At 43.7% G+C, this 13043-nt stretch overlaps 1 protein-coding gene across 13 annotated transcripts in view; it reads right to left on the bottom strand.

Moving 5' to 3' along the window:
- The window catches only part of fnbp1b (formin binding protein 1b), a 44570-nt gene extending 31527 nt beyond the window's left edge, over positions 1 to 13043 (bottom strand). For 3 of the 13 annotated variants that reach the window (XM_029444093.1, XM_029444096.1, XM_029444094.1), the window contains exons 1-2: positions 12915 to 13043; positions 597 to 712 (exon numbers count right to left, since the gene is read on the bottom strand). In XM_029444093.1, coding sequence (XP_029299953.1) covers positions 597 to 712; positions 12915 to 12989 — 191 coding nt within the window. In that variant the 5' untranslated portion in view covers positions 12990 to 13043. Of the gene's footprint in view, positions 1 to 596; positions 713 to 1283; positions 1326 to 2070; positions 2337 to 12817 lie in introns of those variants that run through there. The other 10 variants (XM_029444098.1, XM_029444099.1, XM_029444101.1 and 7 more) reach the window with 8 other exon arrangements.

Here is a 13043-nt window from a genome sequence, read left to right as displayed (position 1 = left end):
TGACTGCACCAACACAGAGAGTGTGTGTTTGTGTGTGTGTGTGTGTGTGTGTGTGTGTGTGTGTGTGTGTGTGTGTGTGTGTGTGTGTGTGGAGGGAAAAAGAAAAAGAAAAAATCTGGGTCAGACCTGATTTGATAATGCTGATACCTACTGGTCTCTATGGAAACACAAGCTCCACCCCATCCCCCCACAGCCTGACTTCCTCTTGCCTGAAGCAGAAGCGAGCAACAACAGACAGCGTGCATGCACGAGAGACTGAGCGGCAGACAGAGAGACTCTTTAAAGAGAGGACGATGGAGGACGGAATAGACATCCTCTTCACGTCAGTTTATTTAGATCTACGCTTGCATATTAATATAACACTGCTAATGCACTGCTCGTTTCAGTTTCCCCCTCCAGAGGGAGGTCAGAGGTCACAGTCAGCTACATAACTAGGTGGTAAGGATTCAGTCTCCTGTTTCAAGGACACTTCGAAAGGTCAAATCCTGCTGTAGAAGGGGGGGGGGGGGGAGTTCTTCATTTAAACCACCTGGAAGGAAAACACTCACCCTAATGACAACCCAGAATATGGATCATAAGTCAGCTGGAGTACTCACCTAATTTGTTTTGCATAGTTGGTCTCGATCTCTGACCTCTCCTTGACAAATTTGGTGTACTTCTCCACAAATTCGATCCCCCACTGTGTATGCTTCTCCAAGTTGTCAAACTGATCCTGCAGAAAAGAAGAAGACGTAATGATTAAATCACTCAAACACAAGGGAGACCGCAATCTATCATTGTCAAGACGGAGGGAGGGGGGGGGGGTCAAGCACAAACAGATTAAATCAACCTGAGGAGGACATTGTGCTGTCAAATGTGTGTCAGTCAATGTGCATCTGACCGACTCTCACGGCTACAATTCCAACATTGAACACCTGCACAGGGGGCACTTCCTGGCGTATGACGTACACTATCATTTTAAGATGCAGATGTGACAAGTTTCAAGTTTCTATCATCTCAAAGTGAGGTCTGTCACGCAGCTTAGTTTATAATAAAAACAGGCACTGACAGCCTTCACTACCGATAACCAAAGACAGCTGTTGGAGCAGCTGAACTCTGTATTCATTATGTGTTCATGAGCCTCTAGTTGTCTGAGGTCACGTCTAGAAATCCATCGGTTCAGAAACGAGAGCGTTTCACGCACACATGCTACAGCTAATCTTTACTGACGATCATACGGCTTCTTTCAAACGATCGTCTCACAACAGTCTGGATGTCCTTTTAAAGATGGGCAAAACAACAACCTTGGTGTAGCTCCAACAGTCCCCCATCCTCTCCTCCACCATGTCTGGAGTCTTCCTGAGTCCAGCTAGTAGTTCCTCTCTCGTGACGCATGTGAAGTGTGAAGAGGTTCGTCTGATTCTCTGAGCAAACCACGCATTTTACTTTATGAGTGCTTCAAGCGTCTCTGCACTAAAAGCATTTTCATATCAGAGACACAGGAAGCGGTTGAGGTGATGAAAAGAAACTTCAAGAGTCGTGCAGCACTTTAAGACATCTTCACCTGACTCTGAATTAGAGCGCGCTGAATGCACGGGACTCTGATCAACAAGTGTAGCTTGATGGAAGTCACATTAAGTGTGACGAAGTCTCTCAATCACCTTTGAAGTAGAATTAACAAACTGAACGGCTCCCAATTGAAGCACTCAAGGACAACAATGGAGAGTGTTTTGAATGAGAGGGACTTCCCAGTGTGCATTGTTAGTTTCAATGAGCAATCACTCAACAGAAGAAAGACCAGATAAAACCAGACAATTAGAGATGTTACTGAAATGTCTCCTCACTTGTTTTCCTCCCTCAGTTTGTTTCTGTTGTTTCTACAACAAGCTTCCCTTCTCCTATAATGCCCAAGAGCATGCTCCCTCTCAGTCAATTAAAAGTAATGAAACAGCTTCACTATCACTTGTATGCACCGACCTTTCCTGGAAGAAAACAGACAACAATCAGCACACGTCTCTGCCGCCACATCATGCATGTAAAGCCCTCCTCTCTCCAGCACACACTCCTCCACACACACATAACTCAGATTACCCTTTTCTGCAGGGGCACCATTTTATCCAGCGTGTCTCCCCTCTTGAAATATCCAAATCCAGGAAAAATGTCCATCTAACTGGTCTCCAAAGCAGCTGAGGTTAGGCTGGAGAAGGCGTTCACAAAACCATTTCCCGTGTATCCAAGTGCAGATTAGTGTCTGGAGTAGAAACAATGTCCCCTGACCTCACACAGTAACAAAGAAACTGCAGTTGTAGCAAGTAATTCCAGATTGTCTTTGAGGAGCAAGAATCCCAGAGAGCAGGGGAGGAACCGATGCAGCACTGGCTCCCTCACACACACACACACACACACACACACACACAACACACTGAATGTGAGGCCACGGCTGCCCACAGCATTCAGGCTTAATGCTCCATCAGGCGTAAGGTGGAATAAGAGGGATGGGAGAGGAGGATAGTGAGAGGGAGCGGAACAGCAGAGAGAGGGGGGGGGGGGGGGGGGGGTGGAGAGGAGTAGAAATGACTGGGGAGGCGGGATAACATGGGAGGGGATTACATTTGGGGAGGAGGGACCTACTGCTGCTGGGATCCCATAAACTCTTCACTTTACCGTATTTCAAACGTGATCAAATGTAGCCTATATAAAATAAAGGTTATGATGAGTCATTCCAAGCTCATTAACCTTTGTTTATATCGGAGGGGGGTAGGAAGCTGCTCGAGGAAAATAATCTAAAGCAATTCTGCCGGCTCCACGAGAAAGAGCTGATTAATAAATGATGGGTCTGAGTGGAGCACGTATTAAAGACAACAACACATTCTGTGAAAGTGTGTCAGATGCTGGTAGTGTTGTACAATATGTAGCCCTGTACAGCTTATTGTACATTTAGTAAGTGATGTGGAATCTGTAAGCGAAGCAGACAAGCATTTAGAAGTGCGGGAGGATCAGGATTTATTGACCAATCGTCAGATTAATTAGCACTATAGCATTAGCTTAAACTGCAGACGTAAGAAGCCAAACATTCTGGGTTGAAATGTTGCTGAAGTGATGATATTTCAGGCTAACGTTCATATTTAATGAGTTTTATTGGTGTTTTGTCTTAATGCAGCAAATCTCCAAGACTTTCTTCCATGGGAGACAATAAAGTAACCATAACCTTATAAAGGGAAATGAAATATAAATCCCTTTTATCTGCATTTCATGCTACGATCGTGACGATGCACACATTTAAAAACCAAAGACAAAGGTAAAGACACAACTTTAATCTCTGTAGAAGCTGTAAATACTTACTGTGTGAAAAGATGAATTTCAAAAATGTCAAATGAATGAACTTTCCGGTTCCTTCACTTGCAAATGCAGATTACACAGAGTCAGGTATTCTGTCGCAGGCCGAGCAGTTACCCTCCTCCTGTGGCCTCTCGTACTAAAGACTAATAACTTCTGAGGGGGGGGGGGGGGGGATCCCTTCAGGAAACGAACCAACCCCACTCTGCTTGTTATTTCAGGATGCAATCCCACTCGCTGTGATGCATGTACTATTGTGGTAGTACACGAAGGGAAAATAAATACAACTGTGCAGCTAAATATTTTATATTATCCGGGAAATGGGAAACAGGTTCAAACGGAGAACAAAGGAGACACTTAGCAGTTACTAAATATATGTCGGCTGCCCATGTGCTGTAAGAAAACAAACACATGCTTGTGTAAGGATCAGCCCCCTCGTGACCTCCCACCCTTCCCAACTGCTGATGGAGATTATGGTGCAGTTTAATGTATTAAGACTGCCAGTTAATCTGAACTAATGCACATTATTTACTTCCATTCCAGATCAAATCTCTTTATTTCATCCACACTGAGGGACCTTTGACCTGCACCCCCACAACACAGACGTTTCCTCTCTCAGAGAGCTTCTTCATGCTACTGCTATATTAGATTCTGACTTCATCGTCATTCATTGGTCGTATCCTTTTATTGCTCTTGTTTTATTTCAATTGTATTGTATCTTTAAAGAAGTCCTCTTCGTCATCTCCTACAGAAGCAAAAACAAAAAAGGCTGGAGACCTGATAGTAAAATCTAACCACTAAAATGCCACAATATTGGAATATAAAGTGGATTTATTGATTTGTTTTGCTTTGAAACAGATCTACAGTATCAGACGACGATGAAACATGTATAACTTCCTTTCCTTACATGCACCAGCGCCTTTAGCAGTGTGTGTGTCTAACGTGCACACTAAAAGCAGGTCAATTCTTCTGTGGCTTCCTGCAACTTCTCGTCTCCACCACAGGAGGCAGTAGAGAGCAATAACATAACTTTGTTTGTTTTAATCCCCATTAGGACACACGGTCTGGAATAAATGGAGCATGTAGAAGAAGTGCTCTCTGACCGGACCACACGTGTCCTCAGGGCCGACGGGTTACATAACAACGCACCTGTCAAGCACAGAAGCAAGACTCGTGATGAGTTTGTCCACCACTTTAACCAATTGAAAATCTGCTGAAGATTGAAGGTCAACCGCTTGACGAATTGTTACCGTCACATCGGAGATACTCGGCTCTAAGATTTAATAAACTCCGACTGAAGCGCTCTTTTGTGCACCAGTCTATCCTACAAATTAAATATAAAGCTTCATCCCAGATCAAATATATGTTGAAGGGTCTTGAATATATTCTCTTCTGTGACTGTAATGGTATATTAAATGTATGTACTCTTGGTTTTTGTCTCTGCAAGAACATGTTCAGTGTTATCTTCATCAAGAACTATTTGACCTGGCCATCTCTTGTTTTAGGGAGGGTACAGTTCAAGGTAATGAGATCATGGATCAAAACAGATCCTGAGAAAATGAGACATTTTAAACCTTTTTTTAATCAGAATTTGTTCATTCTAGAGAGGAAGAAGTCTGAATAAACAGCTCTGTGATTAGTGTGATTGGTGGGGTTATAGTGTGCAGATTTCAGATATGGAGGATTTCACAGATGGGAGCTCAGTATGCCTGATTAGTTTCTGCATCGCCTGAACAAGGGAACAAAACTGACCACGCCAAACACACAGTTCATAGGAATGAGCAGCTTTACTATAATAAAACATAATTGATTTATATATTTTTGTATTAAGACATCATGTCAGCCCAGCCAGGAGATGGGAAAAACATTTATATTAAATAAAAATACCAATTTTCCAGTGTGCAAAGTTTTGTTGCATTAACTCCTACAAGGACTAAAAAAGAACTTCATCAAAGTTTCCTTTAGACTCTCGAATTAAGTTTCAAACTTTCCCAACTGCTTTCAGATTGTGTCAGTGGTATCTATATGACGTGTGGCCCGACAGGAAACCTGTTGAGACGCCAGACAGAGCAGGGGGTAATCCACAGAGGCTGAGGGGACAATAGGACAAGAGGCCTTTAGAGGCTTTTGTCTTTCTTTTTTTATGTGTTGAGAAAGAACAGTAGTTTAGGACGGTAGCTGAAACCCTGGGCACCTGACGATGGAGAGCATGTTGACCTGGAGACTCATTCATTGCTTCAGATTTGAGAATGGTGTGACAGAAACTATGATTGTGTGAAACCCAATCATGCGCTTATCTATTAGAAACATTATGGTAAACATGAATGAGTTATTCTCGTTAGCTAACAAACTGCCGGGAGTTGAGGGTGACGAGGAATCTGCATTCACACAGACTGTGGTCATCAGGACGTGAGGGTCCTGCCAATTCAAGTAATAAACAAAAAGCCCGATTGTTCCCGTAAAACCAGCCCTGCCTGATTGAACCAAGCCAAGCGGCAGAAGGTGTCCAACGCTATGGAGTTGTTCTAGTAATGAATTATCCATTCTCACTGACCATAGCGGACACGCCAGAGAGATGACTCTGAAGTAAAGAGCCACTGAGATCTGCTGTCCTCCATGAGTTGGTCAATGCAGCGCTTCACTGTGTGTCACGACTGTGGGCGTCGAGCAGCAAGAACAAATATTTGGGGGAGATGCCAAACCCTCTCTGAGACACACACCGCGCTTTGTACAAGAAAGCGGGGCGGAACAATGCCTCCATAGGCCGGTGTGACCGCTGTCACAGGAAGAGGGACAGTAGCCTCAAACGCACACACACACACACACACACACACACACGCTCGTGCATACACATAAACAAAGACCGATGATCATGTGCTCGACGACTGAATAGCTGCCCTAAGCTATTTCTCTTCAGGCTATTACAGGTTGAGAATGGTTTGTCAGCCTCGTGTCCCCTTAAATGATGATTTGATATGATAATATGAAACTGAATATCTTTGGGTTTCGAACTGACAAAACAAGACGTTTACAGACATCACCTTTGACATTTTTCACTATTTTCTGCCAAACTATTTATATATAACCGGCAGATTAATCGATACTGAAAATAAACGTTAGTTTCAACCCTAAAGACGAGCCGATGCAGCAAATACATCTATCTTTCTGCATAGCATACGTCTTATTGAACTGTAATGTATCTAAACACTGAGCACTCATGATGCACACACATACATGTACACACCAACGCTCTGCAAAATACGAGCAGCTGTTTTGGGCAGTGGGTGACCTTATGTGTAAGAGCTCTTGTGTGCATGCCATGTAGATATTTATAGAAACAACTCTTCCGCCAGTCTGAAATGTAAGAACGTGTGTTGGCGTGTGCACACGTGTATCATGCGTCCATGTCCATGAAACATGTCTGCTCTGTGGCTGCACTGTTGCTATTTAATCCCTCTACCTCTGTCAATATCACTTAACCTAACAGTGGAGAGCAGTATCATGTATGAGTAATTGGTTCACTCGATAAGAACGCCAGCCTGTCTCGTGGCGGTTGAGCAACAGGAAATTGCTGACTCTCAGTTGTGAGTCATAGTGACAGGAAGGGTGGTCAACTCATTCATGGGCTCAAAAAGAAACTTTTACTGCTTCTCTGCCTTTGTAAAAGTCCTCACAGCTGGAGTCTAACAGGTGCTTTACCAAGCAGAAACTCTTCTCATGTCCTGCTGTGCAATGACTTGACTAATGATTCTGCGTGAATCATTTCTGCATCTCTTCTCACTTACATCACTTGTCATCTTCATCTGCAGCAGCACCTGCAGATACTCTTCACACGGGCTCAGCCGGGGCTCTTCCTTTGGCTCCTCCGTCTCCGATTTCACAGAGCGAACACTGTCCAGGAAGACGAAGAACTCACTCTTTCTGCGCAACATGGTCGCGGTTTTCGTGCGACAACAAAGTAGGAAAAAGAAAAGGAGCTCCGGACGAAGTTAATCCGTCTCGGAGGAGCAGCGTACGAACGAGTCTTGGTGAAGCGGAGTTAGTCGTTAGTAAAGATCCTGCATACAGTAATGCAAAGATTGGATCCAAAGTCGTCACATATCGTGGTGTTCAAAGAACAAAGTCATGGATTGAAGGCCACCACATGCAGAACAAAAGGTGTAATGAGAGCGAGTCCTGCACAGAACTCGATTAGATGACCATGTCATTAATCTGATTGCTACACCTCCCTTCTTACGACCTTAACCACCCAATAGGAAGCCGCTGTGGATTAGTCCCGCTCGGCCAGCAAACACACATTAGTCATTGTTCTCGTCAAGCTGGTTTTTTTTGTTCTTTTTGGAGGATAAAGCTTATTTAAATCTTATATAACACATTCCCTAGAGTTAAAGGAAACTTTGAACTTAATATGAGAGAACCGCAATTACACTTTATATTCTAAAGTGCTACGACTTGCCAAGATATTGTTAGTTCATTAAGCGAACGAGTCTGAAGTAATCCAGATTTGTCTGATCTCTTAGCTCATAAGCTTCATTATACGGATATGAACGCCTGAAACGCGCGGCGTGTTGATGGAGAAATGACACCACATGAGGAAAATGGCGCTGACTGACCTGCTGTCTGTCCAGTTAGAATAGAAGTGACCTCATGTTGTAACTTGTGCCAATATTATCTTATTGTAACCGTATCTGTGCACATGTCACACGAGAACAGAGGGTTTATACAGATTATAAAGCCTCTTTAGACAAAGTTGGGATTTGTGATAGTGGGCTTTAAAAATAAATCAACTTGAGTGGACTTTATTGTTCAACTGTGAAACAACCTGCTCGACTTTTATCTTGGTCATTAATTCTAAAGGATCAACATCAAAGTTGTTTAACTCCCTCAGGATGTCAGCTGTCCGCTCACAGTACGCATGCTACACATGCTTCAGGTGAGCCTCGTGTGCTGCCGTGACACGTCTCATGTGGAAGAACAACAATGATTTGAACATAATAGCTACATGTTCTCTTGCAAAATCGTCAAAATACTACCTTTATGATTACTATACTTCCTTGCCAATAGGTGTCAGTCTTTGAGTTTAATGCCATGGGACTTGAAGGGGGGAAAGCATACATATAATTAAGCCTGCAGGAAAACATGATGGAAGTTAATCAGAGACTACATTAAATGTGTGTTTTGCACAAGCAACTGTGTGCCTTGCTCCGTTTCAGTTCACAAATAGATCTGTGTGACACCGTGCGAGTCATGTAAGGCTTCTCTTCTTGGCTCGCGACAGCTACAGTTTAATAACGACGACAAGAATCAAATCTCTCCCTTGAGGATCAGCACATGTGGCTGAGTGCCAAGCGTGTATTGCATTTCTCTCCAGGAAAACAAGAGTGTGATACTCTGTGTATTCCCCCTTCGCACTGTAACAACTCCTCTAGCTGGCAGAAAGGTGTCATAAGATAAGATAGAAGTCACGCAGACAAGTACGGCCAGTGCAGCCAATGAGCGGCGATGCTATTTATAACCAGGGCATTGTGTTTCGCTGGAATGGTCAGCTGATGTTAACACAGATAAACTATAGCTGCTGTGGGCGACGGCATGTACTCAACAGTGTGTTCGCCAATTCTATGGCAAAGGGAAGATTTGAGTCTAAATGAAACGATTTTCAGGAGCTGGGGTTTTTGGATATGAAGCTTTAGGTTCACATGTTGTGTGGGACCTCCTACATCTCCTCTCCTACATCTCCTCTCCTACATCTCCTCTCCTACATCTCCTCTCCTACATCTCCTCTCCTACATCTCCTCTCCTACATCTCCTCTATCAGCTGCTTTTATTCTACTGGAAGAAAACACATTAACCTGCTAACAGCCCACAAGCACTTTGAGACTGCAGCTTTATTCTCTCTTGCAAACAACTTAACGCTTTTACGCTGATGCTGGAATATTTACAATCCTTCATTGGGGGGGGGGGGGGGGGGAGGCCTCAGAGGACTTGGTATACATAAGAACCTTCTATGTATCGTCGAAATGATTCTGAAAGATCTGGGTGTTTTTGTCTTGCTGGCAGCACTGACAGTTTTTCAAGTTCTCTGAATTATGTGGCAACGCTTTGACTCCACCCTGACACTCATCTCAGGATATGAGTAAAGATGACACATGTTAAGAAACGGTCTGACACGGCAAGCAGCACACTCATGTTAGAAAGACTTCCCTGTGTTTAATGCACTTGTATGTGTGAAGGTCGCACGCAGTATGTTCTATGTTAATGCTCAGCATACAGCGAGGTGACACCTACACCTGAGAGACATGTCAGCTTGTGTAGTTTGTGAGGGAGTCTTTGTTATTGACTGAAGCAAGACACCGCAAGAGGAAGTGATGGGTAGAATTCCAAACGCCCTTTACTGATGAAACCATTTCCTAATACAATCCACAACCACGTTAATAAATGCCCCACATTGTGCCCGGTTGTGACCAAGGAGATATTCCTGATTAAGCCACAAGGTTTTGACAAAGCATCCTGCAGATTCGAGAGCATTAACAGATCACAATGATGGACTATGATGCCAAGAAGCCTCCTCAAGCCCACGCAGCCTCTGAATAATCACAGAAATGTGAGGTTGATTCTCCCACTGTGAGAGAGGACACATCTAAGTTGAGAAACACGGAACAAGAAGGTTCATTGTGGACAAGCTTTTATTTTTAAAGGACACACGTGTGTATATCCATTAACATCAGTGTGCCAGGGGAGGGGAGAGCTGATGAGTCACTGTGATGAAAGCAGAGAGCAAATGAGGACATGTGGAGAAAAGGCGAGAGTGGGCTGAAGTGAAAGCTGGTAATATCTTCAGCATTTAGAATATTCTCAAGCAGTGGGAGACGAATGTGTGGTAACTGCATGGCTGCTGCACAAGCCAGTTATTATTATAGCTTTGAATCATTTCGCGTTAAGCAGCCGTAAAGTAGCTGCTACATATAAAAAGGTTCACACGGTACCGACAATGTCTACCGACCACATCTGCTGCACCTTAGGAACAATAGCAGACCGCTACCGTCCCACACGCTTCAGAAACATTCCCTTCATGATCGCCAAAGAGGACAGATGGAGTATTGAGACGACGGAGCTTATAACATGTACACTAGCATCTTTAGTACTTTAGCACACACACATGCAGCCGGTGTGTTTGCAGCAGAAACATCTGTGCTGTGACTTCTATGTGCTCTTTGGGGATAATAAACACTCCAGAGGTCAAATCTGTCCCAAAATGACAAATCATCTTTGATTGACAGGTAGATATGAGCTTGTTTCTAGGGATGCACGATATCAGATGTTTTCTGATTGGCAGATGTCGATATACGCAGTTTCTTTTCCACCTAATTGCAGATATGATCAAGTCTCTCCTGTAGTGGATTTGATATATTGATATGCATACAGAGCAAACATATTTGTCTTTGCACCCGTGTCATCTTATCGGCTTGTCACATCAGAGAAAAGGTTTCTGGCCGTTGCCGATATGATGGTGCAACCCTACTTGTTCCATGCGTGTGTGAATCCTGAGCTCTAAGTTACACTTTCTTTAGCATCCAACACATATTGTACCAACGTTTTGGTAAAAGCTTTTTTGACTAAATACTATCAGTGCTGCCAGGACTTGTTTATAAGCGACACACTGTACCTTTACCTTTACTTTTACATTTAGGCTTGAAAGCAGGAGCAGTTTAAAAGGAGACGTCGCAGAGAAAAGAGGTTGAAGCCCTTTGTGCGTCCTTCACCTTGAATAATCGGAAAGCAGTGGAAGCAATCACTGTGATAGTGTTACTCCATTAGTCTGTTGAGGGGAACTCAATGCTGTCACAGCACACATGACACTTACAGTATGTAGCACAATATAGCACTAATTAGAAGAACATGGAAGACCAAGGGGCTCCGGTGACAACAAGGGCTTAATCTCCACTGTCACAGCAACGATTAGAGGCAAACTTTACAAACAGCTGAGGCAATGATGACTACAGATGAGAGGTTGCAATAGTGAGTCTGTGGTGGGAAGGATTGAGTCACCTTTTCATGGACAACATGACACCTACTATTTCGATATGAGGAAGCGGAAAGGACTACACCTGTGGTCAGAAAACGCCCCACTAAGAACTTCTCGATTAAACATAAAGGATTAATCGACTATTTAAAAAACAGTGGCAGAATTTAAAGTAACAGATTGTTACAGAGAGCCTTAATGTAGACGACAGGTTCACAAATATGTTGCACGAAATTGAAGATCACATCCAAATATCCTGATCGATTCAAAACAGAGGTAAGTCTGTAAAGTAAAGCTGCAACTGACGGTCTTCTTCTAGATGAATTGATTACTTATTTGGTCTATAATGTCAGAAAGGAGTTTCTCAAAGTGTTTGCATGAAGATTGGACGACTCCATTAGTGGTTGCAGCTCTACTATAAGGAGAGGCTAACAAAGAGTAGGACAAGACTATTATTTTAATTCATCTGCATGTTTTACATATGTCAATGGACCCACTCCCTTTGAATACCCTCTCCTTTCTTTCTGCCTCCCTCCCCCCGGGGTGCAGTCTGAGGCCTACAGATCAGCTGTGGATCCATTCATCACTATTTTACCGTCATGGAGGTTAAAAGAAAGAGCTGAAGAGAAAAAGGGCTCGAGGATGTATCACTGAGTCAGCAGGTGGGTGGTGATGAGTATGAGATTTAATCGGTGGGGTGAAGGGATGTCTGTCAAATCCCCCCCACCCCCACCCCCCCGGACTCTAGCACACTTAGAGGGAAACAAACTAGCTCAGGTTTCGGTCCTGGATGTGCCCTGAATGTCAAGTGAACAGCAGGGGAGGAAGCTGGACCCCGGGGGAGTCAGAGCCAAGATGAGATACAACACACTCTGTTTCATAATAACACTCGCAGGAGATCCACCCCGACATCTCACTGCTGTGAACGCATGACTGCAATCCCCCCCCCCCTCCCCAAAACAAGAGCATGAGGTTTTGATTGAACTCTTCTGTCTGTGCCCCTCTGGCAAAGTCTGGAGCAGCACTTAATGACACGAGAGAAAACAAGCGGCGTTCTAAAAGGCCTCTTCAGACAACACCACTTTCCCTTCTCAATGACACGGGGGCCGATGGTTAACAGATAGGAGTGTGCCTACAATTAAAACTGCTAAACAAACATCTCTCAAGCTGTCCACAATGGTAAGGCAGATACTCAGGCCTCCACTGGAGCCGAACAGGGCTGCAATTAACAATTCATTATCAATTAATCCACCTATTATTTTATAGATTAATTGTTTGCTCTATAGAAATTGTGAAAAATGTCCATCCAGTCTTTAAATGTCCTGTTTTGTCCGTGCAAAACCCCAAAGCATGAAAAAAATACTTTAACGATCAATCGATAATCAAAATAATTGTCAATCATTATTCGCACCATCAAGGACCAAACGTGGGTCAATCTGCCCCCCATCTCAAAGCTGATGACCTCCGTGCAGTTTAACTCACCTTCAGCTGCTGCTCTTTGAGCAGAGTTTCAACCTTGTCCATGTTTCCTCATCAATAAGTCGTGTGACCAGACAACATACTTTTACATCCTACTTACTGTGAAGGTTAAGTTGCTCCTGCGTGGAATCTGTGGTCCAGTTCTCAAATCAACCAGTCGAGAGAAGTGAAACATTCAAGGTGTCATATCTTTTTACATTTTAAGCTGCGATGGACCGCTAGTGTGTGT

This window comes from Cottoperca gobio, chromosome 12 (genome assembly GCF_900634415.1).
Source record: "Cottoperca gobio chromosome 12, fCotGob3.1, whole genome shotgun sequence".
Classification (NCBI taxonomy): Eukaryota; Metazoa; Chordata; class Actinopteri; order Perciformes; family Bovichtidae; genus Cottoperca; species Cottoperca gobio.
The sequence above is the reverse complement of the archived record's forward strand: the minus strand, read 5'-3'. Positions and strand labels throughout refer to the sequence as shown.